We start from the raw sequence: 20928 nt of genomic DNA, 5'->3' as shown, positions 1-20928 counted from the left end.
AAAGTCATCTGGAATAAAACCAAGTGACGGCTTAGAAGGAGTGTGTGGTGTGTAATAGCTGTGTGTTCTGACAGGGTAAATACAGTACAATTACTTTATTTTCTTAAGTGAAGAAAAGCATGCATTAAAATCATTGTACTGTTTTTATTCAATACATTAGTGGGTAATATTAGTTTATATTCAGACCAGTATGTATATAAGATGTAACAGAACGAAGGAATGTTTATGGCATATTTTAATTGTATCATCCCACTGTCTTTGAGAGCATGGATTGTAGGTGTGGAAGAAAGAAGGCAGCAGTGTAAGAAAAACCAAGATGTTAAGTGAAAGCTTTGTAGTTGCTGCTTTCATTTCTCATTGAAGAGTTAAAAGCTGGAAACATTGTGTTTCAGCTTTAGGACAAAAAATGGATAGGAGTAAACCTGGAATATATTCACTGTCAAAGAGTAACCAAGCTATATCAGCAGGCTCAAGAGGAGAGAGTGTGTGGCAGTAACAGTTAACCTAGGCTATAAGCTCAGCTCCACTTTTGATTCTAGCTCCTGTTAATGCGTACTCTAGGATGCAACAGATGACGACTCGACCTCGGAGTCCCTGCTACCCATGTGGGGACCCAGATTGACTTCCAGGCTTTTGGCTTCCTCCTGATCTAGCCACAGCTGTTGTAGGCATTTGAGGAGTAAACCAGTGAGTGGAAGATCTCTTTTGTGTCTCTGCCTCTCTCTCTCTCTCTCTCTCTCTCTCTCTCTCTCTCTCTCTCTCTCTCCCATTCTTCCTCTCCCTCCCTCCCTTTCAAATAGGAATATGAAAATTAAGAAAAAATGTTTAAAGCTTGGAGTTAATTTGAAGTCCCAAAGATGTGATGATTTGAGCTTCAGTCATGATAGTGAATATTAGAGTGGATTGAAGGGCTTTAAATATATTTTAATCTATGAGTTTGTGATGATTTGTTTTTAAATGGTAATTATTTTCAATTTTTAATTAGTTTTAAGAGACTCAGTGTGATTTATAGATAGTATTTCTAAGAAGATAGTATTTCCATCGTCCCTCTCACCCTCCTTTCTCCCTTTCTTTATATATATGTAATTATATTTAGTTTTAGTTTTTAAGATAATATATTTTAAATTTTAGTAATCAAGGTTTAATACTTCACCAGAAAAGAACCTTACAGATAAGAACTTTAACAAGTAAAAGGCAGAAAGACCCTAGTTCATGGCATATAGGCAACAGCTGTAACTAAGAATGAAATAGAAAAATGACCATTTTGCTCAAATATAGCAAATTTTAAAGTAACCACAAGCCAATAAATCTCTAGAAATACAACATTCTTAATCATTGCAGTTTTACAGAACTAGATTAGCAGCAATACTGATATACACAGACATTTCTCTCTGTCTCTTTTACATAAATTGTAGCTCCCGCATGTAAGAGAACATGTACAATTTGTCTTTCTGGGTCTGACTTATTTTAGTCAACATGATGTCCTCAGTTGTATCCATTTTGTTGCAAGTGATAGAATCTCATTCTTTTTTAATAGCTGAATATTATATGCCACATTTCCTTCATCCATTTGTCTGATGATGGATGCCTTGATTGATTATAAATTTAGGCAGTTGTGAGCAGTGGTGCTATAACACTGTGGTATAGGTATCTTATCTCTGTGACATGATGTGTTCAAGTCGTTTGGGTATATACCCAATCCTGGCATTGCCAGATTATATGGCAATTCTGTTTCTAGTGTTTTTTTTTAATATCCAGTTTTCCACAACGGCTGCATTAATTGGCTTGCTCTTCAACAGTGTGTAAGTATTTCTCCACATCCTTCCTGCCCATCTTCACCAGTGTTTGTTTCTGTGTTTTAGGTTTTAACCATCCTGATAGGGGTGAGGTGATATATCATTGTGGTTTTGATTTGCATCATCCTGATGACTAGTGATGTTCAGCATTTTAAAAAATATATTTGTTGGCCATTTGTATTTCTTCTTTTGAAGACTGCTTATTAAAGTGTTTTGCCCATTTCTTAGATTGTGTTTTGTTATTGTTGAGTTTTTTAAGTTGCTGATATATTGATGATACTAATTCTTTGTCAGATGGGTGGTTTGCAAATATTTTTTCCCATTCTGTTGGGTGTCTCTTCACTCCATTGATCATTTCCTTTGGAGTGCAAAAGCTTCTGAGTTTGATGTAGTCTCTTTTGATTTGCGTTTCTTATTGTGCTTTGGGGTTTTGTCCAAGAAGTTGTCCTCTACACCACTGTTTTAAAGTGTTTTCTCTATCTATGTTTTATTCAGTAACTTCATAGTTTCAATTATTAAATTTAGGTTTTAATCCACTTTGGCTTTTTTATATGGGGTATGAATCTAATTTCATTCTTCTACATAGATATATCCAGTTTTGCCTGCATCGTTGGCTGTTTGAGGATTAATTTCTGGCTCTTTATTTTGTCCTATTGATTTATGTATTGGTTTTTATGCCAGTACCATTCTGTTTTAATTTTATTAGCTTTGCAGTATTCTTTTAAGTCAGTATTATGCCTCCAGCTTAATTTTTCTTATTTGGGATTATCTTATCTACTTTGAGTCTTTTGAGTTCATTTGAGTTTTAGAATTGCTTTTTCTAATCCCAAGTACTTGGGCCATCTGCTGCTTTCCCAGGCAAAGCATTAGTGGGGAAATGGATTGAAAGTGGAGCAGCCAGGGCTAAAACTGCCACTCATTTGGGATGCCAGCTTTCCTCGCTGTGCCACAGTACCAGCCCCTAAGCATCTGTATTTTGAAGTTGGTGGACATTTATTTGGCTCTTCTTATTACAAGGAAACAGATCTCATCTGCATGATTTTAAATGTATTTGATTCACTCCCAAAGTGCCTAAAACAGCTGGGACTACACCTGGCCTGGCTGCAGCTCAGGGCATACCCCCTAGTCCATGGTTTAACACTAAAATGTAGGGCTGGTAATTGGCTCTACAGGTTAAACTGCTCATATCCTGTGTTGGAATTTCTGGGTTCAAGTTCCACCTCAACTTCTCTAGCATGGCTCAAGTACTCGGATCCTTGCTGCCCACAGAGGAGACCCCGGGCCTTGGATCCTGGTTGTTTGGGCATTTGGAGTGAACCAGAAGATGGAAGATTGGCCTTGTTCCTTCCCTTCTCCTCTGTTTCTTAGATAAAATATAGAAACTAAACAGCCATAGATTCTTCTATTTTTTAAGGGTACTTTTCATATTTCACCAATATGAAATACATTAGGTATATTAAGTACAAATTTTGGTGCATAATAGCTGTTTTTTAATTACTTAATTATTTGAAAGGCATATTTTTGTAGAGGAAGAGATCTTCCATTCACTGACCCTTTCTCCAATGGCCACGATAGCTGAGTCTGGCAGGGCCAAACCCAAGACCCCTTGAACTCCATCCAGGTCTCCTACATAGGTAAGAAGGGCTCAGGTACTTGGGTCATTGTCTGCAGTTGTCCCAGGAGCATCAGCAGGAAGCTGGATTAGAAGTGGAGCAGCTGGGACTCAAACCTGTGCTTTTATTAGATGCTGACATCATGGGCAGCAGCTTAACTTGCTGTGCCGCAAGGCTGTCTTCTGGCTGCGCTGACACTCTTTGAAGATGTGAATGAGATATTGCAGTCTATATTCTGGGACACATGTAAAGTAGTTATATTCTGAGGACCAAGGACTGTTTTTTTCTGATTGTCATTTACCTCTGTCATCAATAAAAATGCTGAATTTGAGGCTGTTAAGTCATCTTTCCTAATTCGGGCGAGCACTGCAACTCTGTGAGTAGATAGGTGACTGGCTGCCTCCTTCAGGGTCAATGCCTCAGTAAGCCCAAGTCATCTTTGCCAGCTGCTGATTAGTCTGATGGTTGCATATGAGATGCTACCTTTTTTTTTTTTTTATGCAGCCAACTTTTCTACTTTTTCCCTCCTTTTATTTTATTTTATTTTTATTTTTGGGCAGGTAATGAAAGCATGGGGTGCTCATGTAACAGCAGTTTGCTCTCAAGATGCCAGTGAACTTGTGACGAAGCTTGGGGCTGATGATATCATCGATTACAAATCTGGAAATGTGGCAGAGCAGTTGAAGTCCTTAAAACCGTATGTATCCAGTGGGCCTTGTTCATGTTGGCGAGGTGGGAACGAGGACTGTGGGTAATGGAAGTGTGAGGTGGCTTGGTGACCCCACAGCTACGCTGCAATCTAAGGACAACTCCATGAAAGCCTTCCATGTCATTAGAAGTCTTTTAGGTTGCTTCTGTTGTTAATTCTACAAGTTAACATAGCACAGTAACCTAAGGTGATAAATAGTAAGAAAGCTATTTTGCTTACATGGTCTTTTGCTAATATTTACGTTAATTTTTATTTTTTTTTTTTGTTATTGTTAACTTTAACTTTTATTATAAGAGATTTGAAGCCAAAATTGGGAAAGTGTTCCCTGCAGGAAGAATGTGTAATACAGGAATATGAAAATAACAGTTAGCACTAAACATAATGTTTTAAAAATTATTTATGTGAAAGACATCTTCCATGCACTTGTTAACTCTTTACCTGCCTGCAATAGTCGGGCCTGGGCCATGCCAAAGCCAGGAGGTCTGCCATGTAAATGGCAGGGACCCAATTCTGTAAGCCATCAGCTGCTGTCCCCATAGTAGCTGGAATCATCTATGGAATTGGCTATGGGATGTGAGTATCCTGGCCAGTACTTAATCAATAGCCCGAATGTCCACTGGAGCACTTTCAGTGTTGTGGCTGAGTAAGGGTTTAAGAGAAACAAGTATAAATGGTGGCAGTGGGAGTGCTGTGGATGTTCTCAGCGTGTCTGAAGTCCAGGCCATGGTTTGGCCTGATGTAGGAGCAGGAGTACGTCCAGGAACTCTGTGCAGTCCTGCTGCTCCTCACTAGGGACCTGCTTAGTCCTCTGTTCATGTAGCCAAGACATAACGGAAGCTGGGAGTCCAGCTGAGGGAAACTGCTATTTCAGAGAGTCTTCCTTTGTTTTGCTGGTTTTACAGAAGCCAGTTATTTTAACTCAGATTAAGTAGAAGCAAATTTTCATGGGTTGAAAGAGGAAAGAAACAAAGAAAGCCCCTGTCTGACACTGCTTACTGGCCTTTCACAGTCAACACTTGCAATGCCAACAGTGGCATAGCAACCTGCCACCACGGAGCCTTATTCCTACAAATGGAGCATCAGCTCTTTAGTGTGCTGACTTAACACACACACACACACACACACACACACACACACACATATATATATATATATATATACACACACACCCTTCCCCCTGCCATGCAGAGGTTACACTACACTATACTACACACACACTCTCTCCCTCTCTCTCTTTCCCCCTCTCTCCCTCTCTCCCTCTCTCCCCCTGCCCCCCCTCTTCCTCCCTCTCTCTTTCCAACCCCCCCCCCCACATCCCCACCATGCAGAACTTGTACTCCAGCTGGGGAGGATCTAGTAGGATGTGCTCTGGAGAAGGATGCCACAAGGCCAAGGGAGGATGATGCTTGAGTAGCAGGCTGTCATGGGTCTGGCAGTCGCAGAATGCCTCAGAGGAGGTGACAGTGAGCAGACAACCCATCCATCCTGTTCTCTGCTGAGTCCCTCCACCAGGGGTGATACTATATAGCACATAACAAGTGCTTGATGATCTTTGAGGGAATCTGGGCTGATAATCGTCCCAACTAGAGACTGTTACCAAGGTCTCATCAGCTACCTTCCTACATGGGTGGCAAGGCCAACATCCCTCTGGGCCTCTAGCAAGTGGGGCCATGACTAGCTTTTTCGAAAGCAGTAGCTGTCAGGAATAGCAACACGGCACCAAGGCCAGTCCCTTCTATTACTTTCAGGTTTATGCATGCTTAAAGTTGGGTGCCAGAGAGCAGGAGCACCTGACAGTGGGAGCCTATAGGATGCTCAGGCTGGCTTTTCCACCCAGACCTTGCCCTGTCCCTGATGCCTCTGGAGTGCTCTTACTGCTTGCTTACAGCCTCCCGGTAGAGGGTGGGGAAGGACGTGCTTTGTTCAGATTGATCTTGGCAAATTCTGACTACAGTTTGACTCCTAAATCCAGCTAGATTTAGTTTGTTTATTCCTCTGAGCAGCAGTTTTTTAAGGATTAGAATCAGAATTTGGCCATAAGAAGAGACTTGGAAATCCTTTAACCCAAACTTGTTCATGTTGTTGTTGGAAAAAATGAAAGGAAGAGGATTTCAGAGGTTGTGTGGTGTGCTCAAGGTTGTGCCACTACTCATTAGTAGGAGAGCTGGATCTGCAGCACGGTGTTCAGACTTGTTTTTCAGACAGTGCCTGTTCTGTCGTGCCAGCCTGCCCTGGAATTTTCTAGTAGCTTCATGTTTGTTTGCCTCAGAATTTGGGAGTGATAGAGAACTTGTCTTCAGAGAAAGTCTTTGAGTAGCACCATCCTCCTGCATTCCCCACCCTTTAGCTCTTATTTGCTCTATATTTTAGTCTCATGAAAAACTTAGGACCTGCAAAGTTGACGACATTTGCTTTTTAGAGGCTTTCATGCTTGTCTCCATCCAAATGAATTGGGAAGAGAAAAAACTTACTGGAAAGGAATTCATCAGTTGATGGGCTTGATTTGCATGTGTGTAGTCTTTAAATAGATCTTGTTTCCAAAAGTACTTAAAGCAGCACTGGATTTTTAATTCCTCTTAAGTAGAACATTAGTGATTATTGCAGTTGTAGGTGAGGTTCAGGAGCTGAATATCTGTCAGTCCTTCTAGATTTCCCTATGACTAGAAGGGGGTGGGGGAGGGAGTGATTAGAACAGAATTGAAGAGCTGAAGACCAAGGAAGCTGTTGATTTCTCCTAGGCATTGTTCTGAGGCTGTATATTAGGATAAACCCAAAGGTAGAAAATTCCAGAAGATAAAGAGGGCGCTTCTACATTTGTGACAGGAGGGAATATAAGCAAATCATTCTTGTGAAAATTGAAGTGTTCATGTGCACTATGTATTACAGTGGATGGTCTGCAATGTTCTACAAAACCAACCCCGACATCCCTGGGTTCCTGAAGGCTGGACAGTTTTTGTTGTTTAAAGGAGGCTCTTTGATACATTGTGGGGAGTTCAGATCACCCTTGGTTCATAACTACTTGTTGAAGTCATGGATATATTAGAAATTATTTTCATGCTTTTCCCCCTGCACCCTCAAAATCAGGCTTACTTGGTTTACCTGAGGGAAACCAGAGGTCCAGGGAGTGAGTATGTCTTTCCTCCAGTGACAGCAGCCGGCCCTCTGCTGCTGGTGCAGAACAGTGTGGTTTGTGAGCCATCACTGTGGTCAGCCCTAGTGAAGGGCTGGTGGCACTAGTGAAGGTACATCAGATCCCTGTGCTGACGCACCAGGAGGTGTTGATAATGGTTCTTCTCTCAACAGGTTTGATTTTATCCTTGATAACGTTGGTGGATCCACTGAGACATGGGCTCTGAATTTTCTCAAGAAGTGGTCCGGAGCAACCTATGTGACTTTGGTGACCCCCTTCCTCCTCAACATGGACCGACTGGGCATAGCAGATGGCATGTTGCAGACAGGGGTCACTGTAGGTTCCAAGGCCTTGAAGGTAAGCAGAAGATTTATGGTCCACAAGAGGAAACAGGTGCCTCCTGCTGCTGGAAATTGGCTCTGCCTCATGGCCATCTTCTGTGCAGCAGCAGCAGAGTTGTAGCAACTAGGTTCACATTCTGTCCTCTACTTAGTGTGACCTCTGCTAGTTAACATTTCACAGTTCTCAGTGCTGTCCTTTGTACAATGAGGATGATCATGTGTCTACCCTTCTGCATTGTTGTAAGGATGAAGTGAGAGAATCCATGTGAAGAATTTGGCACAATGCCTAGTGCATGAAAAGTCTGCTGAAATGTTAGCCTCTCGTCTTAGCTATGATTACCCCCTCCATGCCTTCTGAAACCCTCTCTGCCTCCTGGCCAGTGCCAGACAACTTTCTGTTCTCAGTTTCACCCGTTTTAACTCCAAGTGGAGTTTCATTAAGATAACATGTAGCTAGTCTTTTCATGGTGGCAGCTTTGGGATATATTAGTGAATCCTAGACCAAGGCTTTCAGACTTCTGAGATGTGTGGGCCTTTCTTTGAAATTCCAAACCTAATGAAAGTTACATCCTTACTTCAGTGAGGCTACAAAGACCTGCAGAACCAGCATGACTTTGCTGGCTTGTAACACCTTGTCCTGCTACTTCATATTCTATGTGAATTAGACACTCTGGCTACTGTTGGCTTGCAGGGAGTTTATGGGTCAGCCTGACTCAATTAGTGGGGCCAATATGGAAAAATACCATGCAAAGATAATTGGTAAACCACGGACCCATCCCTTCAGCCTTAGATCAGGTAGTGATAGCAGAGGCCTGAGTGTCCACTCTCTGCTAAACATGATAGCCTCTTGCCGTTGTACTGGCGATGAAAGTGTATACAATTTTGTTTTGTAAACTGTTGATCTTCATAGCCACTGACTTAAAATCTAAATTAGTAATTGAAATGGAGTACATGACAGAAACAAATAAAAGTAGGGCTTTTGTTTTTGTTTGTTTTGGTAAGAGAAAGTAGGAAGTTCTTCATTGGTAAAAAGATTTTGAATAACCAGGTCCATCCAGTCAACACTATGGCAGGCTTGATAATTGACTTTAGTTGATTTTTTTTTTTAAGATTTACTTATTTTCATTGGACAGTCAGATATACTGAGAGGAGGAGAGATAGAGAGGAAGATCTTCCCTCCGATGGTTCACTCCCCAAGAGGCCACAACAGCCAGAGCTGAGCCGATCCAAAGCCAGGAGTCAGAAGCTTCCTCCAGGTCTCCCATGTAGGTGAAGAGTCCCAAGGCTTTAGGCTGTCCTCAATTGCTTTCCCAGGCCACAAGCAGGGAGCTGGTTGAGAAGCAGGGCTGCCGGGATTAGAACTGGGATCCCAGTGTGTGCAAGGCAAGGACTTTAGCCACTAGGCTACTTGTGCTGGGCCCTTAGTTGATTCTTTATTCTAGAAAGTAATTGGGACCTCTCGGAGAATGACATTGAGGATTTTAGTGCCTTAAATTCTGTATCCCAACCAAATCCTTAGAGGCAATAAGGAAGAGCTGTAATAGAAGGGATGATGGGAGGGATGGGCAGTAGAGGTGAACAAACCAAGCTCTGCAGTCTGCTGTCTGTGTTTCTGCTGGGTTCAGAGGATGGCAAGAAATCACTCACACACCTCTGTATGGGAAGGACAGCGGTCTTAGCTGTGCCTTGAGTCGTCTTTCTCCTTTTTGCGAAACTCATTTTCCAGTGTTTTAAAATTTAACTCTTCCAGCAGATTTCACAGTTTATACTCCAGGGAGACCTCTTACAAGGTAATCCTCAGAGTTCTCCTTGGAAAGTGAAACAGACACAGTTCTCTTCATTTTCTCTTCCCCCTCCCCCCGTCCACTTGAAAGATGATAGTGGCAATCTCGTGTGAAAACCTTTCAAGCAGTTTCCAGTGTCTTTCTAGAATGTGTGTAAGTGAAAGCCTCATTGTCATGCCTCCCATTTTCCTGCAGACTTTGGTTTATTTTTTTTCTCTCTTATAATAGCCTGGGGAAAAAAATACACAACCCCTTCGCCCCTCCCCTCCCCACCCTGCCTTCCTACAGCATACACAGATTGCTCTATAGCAGCCCCATGGTTCCACCTTATGAGCAACATGCTGCCAAGATTGATAGTTGTGGCAAATGTGATTGTTTCTGTTCCTTTCTTAATATCCTGAGCAATTATTAGAATGTTTGCACTGTGGTCTCTGAGGGCAGACCTTGGAAAGCAGAACCTGAGCAGATCTTCCATGATTATTACCTGGGGCCGCTGTAAGCCTGGGACATTCTCAGTGCCTCTGGTATCTACTGTGTAAGTCTTCAAGCAGTGATTGGTTTTCTTTTAAAGTCCGTGCCTAAACCACTGCTTGGCAGCCCTTTTCATGCCATGGTAGGCCCAAGACAGGATAATGATTGACTGGCTTACTGAGGCTGCTCTGATTCAAGACCAATCCCTCTGGAGACTTCTGCCAGCTCAGGCTCTGCCTTCCCATGCCTGGGGCTGAGAGAAGTGTGCAGCTCATTAGAATATCTACCGTGATTCTAGAGGGAGCTTGACTCTGTCTGCAACAGTTGTCCTGGGGATCAATGGTGACTCCTTTAGCATTCACAGTTTTTCTGGGTCAGGTGATAAATACCCACATTCAGGTGGTAAGCCACTCCAGTTTTTTCCTTGTACATTCTTTCTTTTTAAAGATTGATTTATTCTTATGTGAAAGGTAGATTTACAGAGAAAAGTAGAGATAGAGAGAAGGTCTTCATCCACTGTTTCACTCCACAAATGGCTACAATGGCCTGAGCTGAGTTGATCCAAAGCTGGGGGCAGGAGCCTCTTCTGGTTCTCCCATGTGGGTGCAGGGTCCCAGGGACCTGGGCCATTCTCTACTGCTTTCCCAGGCCATAAGCAGGGAGCTGGATGGGAAGTGGAGCAGCTGGGATACGAACTGGTACCCATATGGGATGCTGTCCTCCTGCCACTGGTTAAGGATTAACCTATTAAGCTATGGTGCCAGCCCCTTTGTACATTTTAACCCCTGATTTGCTGTTGCCCCATTCTTTGCTCAGTAAGTTTTTCTTTCAGCACTGGAAAAATACTTAATTCTTTAAAAATGGCTTATTCACTTACATATTTGAAAGGCAGAGTCATGGGGGCTAGGCACGGGAGATAGCTCTTCAGTCTGCTGGCTCATTCCCCTGATGCCCACAACAGCCAGGCCTGGGCTAGGCCAAACTCGGGAGCCAGTAACTATTCAGGTCTCCCAGATGGGTGGCAGGAGCCTAAAATTTTGTACCATTTCTTGCTGCCTTCCCAGGATGCACATTAACAGAAAGTTGGATCAGAAGCAGAGCAACTGGGCCTGATATGAGATGCTGCTGTCATAGACAGTGGCTTAACCTAGTGTGCCACAGTGCCAGCCCTGAGGACAAAGACTTACTGAATACCTTTTGAGTCAGGCATTGTATATGTTTTCTCATTTAAACCTTGCAACAACCCTGTGAGCTGAGAGGAGGGACCACTCTTTTATGGGCCAGGGAATGGGCTGAAAGACACAACTGTCCAAAATAATGCTACTGGTAAGCACCTGAGCTGGTGAGTGGGAAGTTCCATTGGGCTTGAGAGCCTTGGGCTGTGCTAGTGGTTTCTGTCATAAGGAGGGGTTGTGAGGTTGGGTGAGCTCGGTGGAAAACAAGCCTGAGCACACTGGTGGTTGTGCATCAGTGCTGCTGCCCTCCCTGCATTGTTATTGTTGTTATTATTACCTTTGAATACTCCCATCTGGTGTTGTTTGGTTGGGAAGTTCATTGAAGAGTCCTGAAAAGGCACAGCTCACTTCCACCTTAAGAGCCCAGCTTATCTCCAGGAATATGATATGAAGAAACAGAAAGAAGTGTGATAGAGTGGCTATGAGCCCTCTGGGTGTAAGGTTTTGCTCCTCTTGCAGCCAGTGCAGTGCCCTAACAAACTAATCCTCTGCCTGCAAGTGCTGGCATCCCGTTTGATGCTGGTTCATGTCCCAGCTCTTTGGCTTACAACCCAGATTCCTACTTATGGCCTGGGAAAGCAGCGAAGGATGACTCAGGTCCTTGAGCTCTTGCACCCATGTGGGAGACCTCAAGGAAGCTACTGTCCTCCTGGCTTCAGATCAGCTTAGCTGCAACCTTTGTAGCCATTTGGGGGAGTGAACCAGAGGATGGAAGATCAATCGATATCTTTTGTTCTCTCTTTCTCTCTCCTATGTAAAATCTGCCTTTCTAATAAATAAATAAATTTTTTAAAAATCCTTAGGTGCAGAGGTTTCCTCCCATCTTAGATTGGATAGTCTGGCATTTTCCATAAATATGGGGAAGACCGAGTCTTGGTGTTTAAGGAACTTTATGCTACATTTAGCCTTTAAATGTGCTTTGTATCTATCAGAGTCAGAAAAAAAAAAAAAGATTTGGTTTCTTTTCTTCTATTTAAGTATATATATTGTGCCATACTGTCCCTTAACATTTTAAGTTTTGGTAAACAGCCCTTATCTGGAGGTTCTAGGCTTTTGGTCTCAGTGGGAAAGCCTCAGCGATTTCCATCCCGGACTCCCCCCAGGGAAGCAATCCAGGATATTGAGGTCATGATTTGAAGGAGAGACCTCTGTGCATGACTGATGGTCAGCTTGGAGAAGCAGCCTGGGGCGCCATGGCGGTGTCTTTGTCAACTCACGTGTAGCGCATCCGGCACCAAGCACCGTGTCATGACATGGGAGGGAAGTCAGTGTGTCTAAGCCATCTGATCCGAGCATGCTTTTCCCTAAATTTGTATTCAGTCAGATTTTTGTCTATTTTTGTCTATTTTTGTCTATTTTTGTCTATTTCTCTATTTGACACATTTTGTCCATCTTTTTTTTTTTTGTCAGCATTTCTGGCAAGGTGTGCATTATCGCTGGGCCTTTTTCATGGCCAGTGGTCCATGTCTGGATGAGATCGCAGAGCTGGTGGACGCAGGAAAGGTATGTGTGCATGCAAACCCATATTGGAATCCTTTGGTTTGAAAGCACCACCTGTGGACATGCCCATGGAGCCAAGGGGAGCTGTCCAGAGGTGGGCTCCGCCGGCCTGCCTCGCTGTGTGGAAGTGTGCAGTTTTAGTTCGAGTTCCATGGCAGTCACAGACTGCTGCATCTGAAAAATACCAGGCCGGCCCTCCTGGTTTACAGATGAAGTGGCAAGGCCTCAGGCAAGGTGTGTGATTTTGCCAAAGGCTCTGGGTCAGGTGGCATCAGGGCTGAGATCAGCACTGGGATGCTAATGTTTTGGTAACAGATGACACTGGGAAGACAGTCTGACACAAAGGTGAGAAAATTTTGCGTCAGTTGCTTCTGGAGCTTCTTAGGTCTGAGATGAAGCAAGCTTCCAGATGAGTCAGGGGAACCAACTGTCTGCAGTCTGAACCCCCACATGGCTAGTCGGGAAATCAGGCCTCTTGTCACCTCATTCCTGCACTCCTTGAGGGCAGAGAAGTGTTGTGTCTGAGGTCAAGGTCTAGGGCGTGGATGGGCGTGGGGGCAGCCATTGGTATGCTCTGACTGCCAGTGTCTAACCTGCAGTGGGTCTGCCTGTCAAAAGACCTTCCATGACTCCTGGGGGGCTGACAGGTTCCCCAGATTTCCCTCCTTTCCCCCAACCCCCACTGCTCATTTGGATTCTTACTTGGTATTCTGTGACGTGCCGATTCTGGAGGAGTAATTCAGAATACAGTGCATGTTCTGGTGCTGGCACTTGTGGTTTTATTGAGCACTAACATGGAATTTGAGGTTGGGAAACCTTGTATATTTTGGAGGATCGCAAAAGATGATAATTTCGGTCCCATTTTTCACAGCTATTTCATCTTAGGGCCCAAGGCTGATCTTGGCTGGGACTCAGCTCACATCATCTCTTGTCCTTGTCGTTTTGTAGTGGGCAGGAGAAGGGTTGGAGCAGGGGCCAGAGATCCGTGCTGAGACACAGGATGAGGCCCCTTGAGGTGGGCTTTCTTCTGCTGGCACCTGCCCCTCACTGGCCCCAGCAACTTTTCATTTCGATTTTGGAAAGGATGGTTTTGGGAATCACTGAATGAGTTTTGTGCTTTTAAGATTTTAAGATCTGTGACAGCCAAGGAATTGTGTGATAAAAGATGTCTTGTTTCCAAAACTTTCTGATAACAGGTTGGTGTGTCTTTTCAGGGACTGCTAAGTGTACTAGGATCTCTGGGTACTAGGATATCTGCTAAGTGTGCCTGTGTCAGGGCCTCTTTGTATGGGGTCCCCTCACCCTGTGGGAGGCTTATATTATGTGTAGGAAGAAGTAAGTGAATAATCACAAGAGAAGTCAGTGGAGTCCCAAGATCGAAGAGGATCCTGTCCTCAGGAAGTCCTCCACGTGCCCACCCCTGTCCTGTGACCTCCTGGCCATTCACATACCTATTGTCATCAAAATGACAAGAACATGACATCAACATGCTGTCTCTGTCTGGAAATTGCTGTTTACTCAACAAGGCCGAGAGGGACTTGTGTGCGTACCTACTAACTAAACCAGCAGGGAACCCATAGGACGGCTGTGAGAGGGCACGGTCGAAAACAGAAACTCCCTGATGGAAGGTGCCGATTCTTGGTGGGATTCTCTTCTCTGGCACCTGGCGATTTGGGCTTGGGAAGGGGTCAGGGACTGTGCGCACTGAGAACTGCCACCATGAGCTCTGGTCTTGTCCTATCCCTGCCCTGAGAAGTCCTTGCCTGTTTAAACTGGGAAGCTGGAAAGACTAACAGTACTGTACTTCGAGAATATATAGTTATTAGAGATTCGTTAAACTGGACCAAGGCATCCCGTTCCCCCAAGCTTTGGCTGGGTGTTTAATGACCAAGTTATCTGGGCTCAGATAGAGAAGGCTAGAGTTGTTTTTTGAGATTAGGTTCAAAATCCAGGAAGTAGGTATTTTGTTGTTGTGTTTTGTTGTTGTTGTTTGTTTTAAAAGAAATCTTCCTTTGGGTCAGACATTTGACCAACCAGTTAGGCTATGGTTTGAAACACCTATAAGGAGTGCCTGGCTTTGCTCCCAACTCCAGCTTCCTGCCAATGGATAATCCTGTGGTAAAGGCTCCTGGTTGGATCCCTGCCACCCATGTGGGAGACCCAGACTGAATTCCTGGCTCCTGGCTTTGCCCTGGCCCAGCCCCGGCTAGGCAGACATTTGGGCAATGAGCCAGCAGATGGGAGTTCATCCATTCTTTGTCCTTGCCTCTTGAATCCAAACAATAAATAAAGACTGAAGAAAAACCAAAGTCTTCGTCCCTCAGTCGCTGAGACTGTCAGACACACCTCAATTGTCAGTTTCTTAGGATTCTTGGGACATCGTAGCTATCAAAATAGGGGAAAAAATGAATATATGTGTGTGTGTGTGTGTGTGTGTGTGTGTGTGTGTGATTGTCTTCAAAAAGTTTACAGAAAATGCATATTAAAAACCTGTGACTACACTTCAAACTTTATGCATCAAAATGATCCTTTAATTGCATTTTTCATGAAGTTTGAAGTACCCTCAAGTGTATTTTTCTCTTTTCCTCCTTCCTAATGGATAATATACCATTGTACACCTTGATCCTTAATTTTTTTTTTAAAGATTTATTTTTATTATTTTTTTATTGCGAAGGCAGATATACAGAGAGGACAGAGAGGAAGATCTTCCATGAAATGATTCACTCCCCAAGTGAGCGCAACGGCAAATACTATGCCGATCCGAAGCCAGGAACCTCTTCCGGGTCTCCCATGCGGGTGCAGGTTCCCAAAGCTTTGGGCCATCCTCGACTGCTTTCCCAGGCCACAGACAGGGAGCTGGAAGGGAAGCGGGGCTGCCGGGATAGAACCGGCGCCCATATGGGATCCCGGGTGTGCAAGGTGAGGACCTTAACCACTGTGCCACCGCGCCGGGCCCCTTAATTTTTTTTTATTTGAAAGGCAGAGTTACAAAAAAATAAAATAAATAAAAGTAGTATTTTTAAAAAAGGCAGAGTTACAGAGAGAAGGGAGAAAAAGATCTTCCGTCTACTTCACAAATAGCCTCAGCAGCTAAGACTGGGTCAGGCGGGAGCCGGGAGCTTCTTGCACATCTCCCACGTGGGTGCAGGGACCCAAGCACTGGGCCATCCCCCTCTGCTCTCCCAGGTGTATTAGCAGGAAGCTGGATCAGAGATGGAGCAGCTGGGACGAAGACCAGCGCCCATATCAGATAACGGGAGCAGTGCAGGTGGCTTCCTATACCTTTTTTTTTCTTTAGTAGCATACATTTAGCTTTGTTTCCTATCAGGGCCTATTTCATTCAGAAAATTTCCTTCACCCGTATAGAGAAATGTGTTGACTGAACTCAACAGTGCTAACCACCAGAACCTTCCAGAGTGATGGCAAGTGCCCTGCCTGCATGGACACTTGAACCTTCCAGAGTGATGGCAAGTGCCCTGCCTGCATGGACACTTGAACCTTCCAGAGTGATGGGAGGTGCCCTGCCTGCATGGACACTTGAAGTGTGGCTAGTGCAGTGTGAGGCTGAAACATCACTTCATTTGCTCACTTTTTTTTTTTAAGATTTATTTATTTTTATTGCAAAGTCAAATATACAGAGAGAAGAGACAGAGAGGAAGATCTTCCATCCAATGATTCACTCCCCAAGCTACCACAGTGGCTGGAGCTGAGCCAATCTGAAGCCAGAAGTCTTGAGCTTCTTTCAGGTCTCCCATGCGGGTGCAGGGTCCCAAGGCTTTGGGCCATCCTTGACTGCTTTCCCAGGCCACAGGCAGCAAGCTGGATGGGAAGCGGGGCTGCTGGGATTAGAACCAGCGCCTATAGTGGGGTCCTGGTGCATTCAAGGCAAGGACTTTAGCTGCTAGGCTACCACGTGGGGCCCCATTTGCTCACTTTTAATGTAACAGTCACAGCATCTGGAGCCCACTTTGTGGAGCATCGCAGCCCAGAGGCTGGTCACTGAGTTCCGAGATAGACAATTTCCCAGGCTCCTCTGGGACTGCAGGGTGCTACACTCAGCTGTGAATTGTATTCTGTATCCAGTGTTCCCCATGGCAGCTGGATTTTGCTCCAGGGAAGGGAGAATGTGGTCCAGGATTGCATCCCCAGAGATATCAGATCTCAGGGCTCCCCAGCCCGAGGCTTCTGAAGTTTGTGTGGCTTTTGCTGCCCACTGTCTCCCTCCGGAAAAGTGTGCAGAGGAAGTGAGGGCCTTGGTCGTAAGGGAGGGGGACCCAGGGACAAGCAATGGATCTTCCAGATTGGGCGTGTTTCCTCCCATCCATCATGCCCTCCCAGCTCCCCATCCAGTCTCCTTCCGTCGAGGGCTCCATCTGGGGGACAGGAGGTGTCTAAGAAGCAACAAATCTAAGTAGAACTCAGCCTCTCCCTCTGTCCTCCTCTTGCCCTTTATCCTGACCCTGGAACCTTGCAATGTATCACAGAGAATAAGGACCGAACCTGTCCAGGAGGTGACACTGGAGCAGAGGGGTCCTGGGCCCTGCCACAGGCGTGTGGATTTCTACTCCCAGAGCCCTTTTGTGTTCCTCGCCTACCCCCACACTCCCCTCAGCAGCTTCTGTGCTGGAAGCAGGGTGTGGTTCTGGGCCCCTGGCGGGGGTGTGTGCCGACCTGGTCTCTGCAGTCTGCATCTGTCCCATAGAGGAAGTGCAGGCAGGATCTGTATTTGGCACTGTTCCTGACAGCTCCAGCCTGGCACTCAGCACACAAGTGTGCCACAGTATCCTCTGCTCGAAACTGGCTCACTTGGGCAGCTCCCCCGTTCCGGGCATTGCCCTGGGAAGATGGCACTTCAGGGGTGCCTGCGCCTGCCGCCACTGCTGCCTCGGCCATGGCTCTCTCCATGCAGTGCCCACAGGTCACCCTCTAGTCTTCCCCTCAAGGGGCAGCAGGAGTCTCTGCCCCATGCTGGGTGGAGGACTTGTCCATGGCTGGGCAGCAACAATGTGCAAGGCCACATTTGGGGCGGCCAAAGGCTTCCCTGGCCCTGTTCCTCACAGACAGAGGGGATGTCAGGCACCAGGTCCCAAGTTGTGGGGTGTGGAAGGGTATGGAGTCAGAGGAATGGTAGGGTGCGGCTAGGAGAGCCTGTGTGTGCAGGAGGGGTACAGCTGGTGGTGAGCACTGCATGTGCGCATGTGGCTGGCAGAGTGGTGTTGAGCCTGTCCGCTTTATAACAGGGCTCCCAGGGCCCGGCGGACTCCAGCAGTGTCATCACATAAATGCGGGGACTTCTCTGTGAGTAACCTTGCTTTCCCCTCTCTGGGTTTTTGACTCTGATCCCTCTGTCTAACAAACAAACGCCCTAGGTCTGCCATGAGGCTGTCCACAGACAGGGTCTCATTATCCAGTTAATCTCCCTTAGCTGTCCCACATTCATCCAACGGTGGCATTTGCCTGCCTGTCATGTGAAAACCCCCTTTTTTCATTGTCACTTACGGGAACTGCTGAGTGACTCATTATGCCACGGTGAGCCCTCTCAGCTCATTGGCCACAATAGGCCTGAAACAGCCAGATTAAGGCAGCAAGGGCAGGGCTGCCTGTGTCATCAGTTCAGGCCCCTGGGCTCCAGTCAGAGCTCTGGAAGGAGCGCAGTGATGCGAGCTCGGCCAGTTCACGCGGGCGTCCGGCGTGCCGTGGACCTGCCAGCTAGTGCCTGTCACTTTGAAGGAGGTCTTTGCGAAATGGATGGTTGTATGTGGATTTGGGTTTGGGACCCTAAGGATAAGGCAGAAGTCTGTGTCATTTTCAGCCATGTGCATACAGACCCCCTGGCATGCTGACTTCACCTGCCTGGTCTCTGCCCCAGCCCTTCAGTGGAGCTGTCCCAGCAAGGGGCCTGTTGTTAAAGCCTGGCTCCAAGTCCCAGCAGCCAGAGAACAGTGCTCCCAGCGGCTTTAGAGAGAACCGTGCATTTGGGTGGACTGTGGGACCTCTGGAAGCCACCTGAATGCAGTCCACCCATCCTCTTAGGGAGAGGGGCGAGGGGGCCACACACCAGCTCGGCTCGGCTGCAGTGCTGCACGGGATCCAGGGACAGGCTCAGCCTGCCACTCAGTGCCATCCATTAGTGATGTCACACAGCTGTCACGAGGTCCCTGGATGCAGAAAGGCTGCAGGCTGTGACCCGTCCTTACCGGTCTGCTCAACCTTTGGGGGCAGCTGTGCAAGGCATGTGTAACCCCAAGAGCAGATTCGATCCAGCTCTGCTGCTGAGCAGCGGTGTGATGCCGGGCAGTTCGTGGACCTTTGTGCTGCAGTTTTTCCATCTGTAAAATGTACCTACCCCAGAAAGGGGTTATGAGGATGAAGTGAGGTTTAACCTGCAGGGCTCCTGCGACATCTGTCAGCACGGAGGGCAGCAGGTGCCAGCTGTTACTGTTAGGAGCAGCTTGTGATGTGCGGGCTTTGGAGACAGGAGCGTTTGGAGTCTGAGGTGTTCCTCTGGTGACTGGGCTGCGCGCCAAGTCGCATGGAGGACGTTTCATTGGATGTTGTCCCAAGAAGGCTTCTCCATCTTGTGAGAGGACTACAGTAGAAGATGTGGGGTTGGCTCTCGGCTGTGGGAGGCGGGCATGCTGCTGAGGCACTGGGGAGGAGAGGGGGCAGCAGTCATGGCTGGGTTTTGGAGTTTGGAAAAGGAGCAGTTTGGATTGTTCTGCATGGGGAGAAAGGGGAGTCGGGAGGGACCTCATTTCCAAAGGCCCTTCCTGCCAGCAGACCCTGGCTGTCCTGACCAGCAGAGCCCTCAGGACAGGGCAGCTGGGACAGCTCTGCTGTTGCACCCACGACCTTGTTTCCTCGCTAGCATGCTGGCTTCCCCCCGCAAGTTCCTGCCGTATGCATTCTGGTTGTTGCGGCGGTCCAGGGAGTGTTGCTTCACGTTACAGTTGAGTAGACACACCAGACACTTAAAACAACCTACTTTCTGTATGTACAGCCTACATACAGAACAGGGGACAGGAGGAATGCATACGTGGCTCTGGGGTTTATTACCCATGGCAGGTAGGCAGTAGTTGAGGGGTACACTCGGCTGTAACAAGTGCAGCAGCTGAGTGCAAAGGGGATTGGGAAGGGTGTGTGGGCCCCAGGCTGGAAGGGCACCAGGATCCTCTGAGATGGATGTCTTGCACGAGCCACAGGTGCCAGCATTCCACACCCCAGGTACATACAAATGGCATCTATGGGAAGGCGAGGTGGGGATGGTGGTGGTCTCTATGGCTCAGGCCAGGGCATGGTAGGGGGTGGGAGACAAATGGCAGAGCACAGAAGAAAGATGGGGTCGTGGAAGAGCTGAGGTGACCGTCATGGACAGGTGTGATGTGGCCCACAAGGAGCCCGGGAGAGACCAGCCTTGAAGGACACATTGGGGAGATCCTGGCATTCCTACCCACTGGGCCACCACTCTGTGTCTTACAGATCCGACCCGTGATCGAGCAAACCTTTCCTTTCTCTCAAGTTCCAGAAGCCTTCCTGAAGGTGGAAAAAGGACACGCCAGGGGCAAGACTGTGATTAATGTTGTTTAAATTTAATTAAACATGTGCACTTGAGCTGTTGCTGGGTCTCTCACTGGGTGAGTGCCTGTGTTTCCATACCTTCCACATCTGATGCCTAATTCTGTGATGTAAGTCTAATTTTTTTTTTTTTTAGACTAGGAATTTGCCAAGTAACAGCCACCAAAATGGCAGCACCATCTCTTGGCCTTGGTTCAAGCTGTTCTTTTCCATCAGCTTTGTTTGCAGATGGTCACCTCTCCCGGGAGCGTAAATGCTATAGAAGGGTTCTTTAGACAGTTCATGGGAAAGGTGCATTAGGGGAAAACTGTGCAGTGAGTTCACATGGTTTTTTGGCACCAAAACAAAATCATCTTTGAATGCCATTTTCCCATGATTTTTTTGAGTATTCCAATTTTACTGTTTGTCCAATCCTAAAACTTGGGATGTGTGGGTGGATATTAGCATAAAAAGGTCACTTAGGTCAATGCCACTCTGAGGTGCTCACTGAGCACTGCGTCTAACCAGCCCTGGGCTTCCCTTCCCACTCCTGTGCTCTGGTGTGGGCTTCTCGGCCTGCAACGTGCTGACCCTCCTGGGGTCTTAGGTCAAGATCCCCCCGTGATTTGTTTACTCCTAGTCTCAAGATGAGTGGAGAGGGGCGTTTAGAAACCTTAATATAAGGCCCCCCTTCCCACGAGAGAATCGATGGAGCCCCAAGCTGACAGTTTTCTGACCTCGGAGGCCCGCCTTTAGCTGTCCCCAGGACCCGTGCTCTGGCTCCACTCTCCTAGG

At 46.5% G+C, this 20928-nt stretch overlaps 1 protein-coding gene across 1 annotated transcript in view; it reads left to right on the top strand.

Annotated features, from left to right (window-relative positions):
* RTN4IP1 (reticulon 4 interacting protein 1) overlaps window positions 1-20190 on the top strand; it is a 47047-nt gene extending 26857 nt beyond the window's left edge. Inside the window, exons 7-10 of the mRNA XM_040983842.1 lie at window positions 3970-4106; window positions 7422-7605; window positions 12490-12582; window positions 20059-20190. Coding sequence (XP_040839776.1) covers window positions 3970-4106; window positions 7422-7605; window positions 12490-12582; window positions 20059-20166 — 522 coding nt within the window. The 3' untranslated portion in view covers window positions 20167-20190. The remainder of the gene's footprint in view (window positions 1-3969; window positions 4107-7421; window positions 7606-12489; window positions 12583-20058) is intronic.
* Window positions 20191-20928: the final 738 nt, after the last annotated feature.

The sequence above is a fragment of the Ochotona curzoniae genome, unplaced genomic scaffold (genome assembly GCF_017591425.1).
Source record: "Ochotona curzoniae isolate NIBS_2020 unplaced genomic scaffold, NIBS_Ocur_1.0 contig_3819, whole genome shotgun sequence".
Lineage (NCBI taxonomy): Eukaryota > Metazoa > Chordata > Mammalia > Lagomorpha > Ochotonidae > Ochotona > Ochotona curzoniae.
Note: the sequence above shows the minus strand (reverse complement) of the source record. Positions and strands in the feature narration are given on the sequence as shown.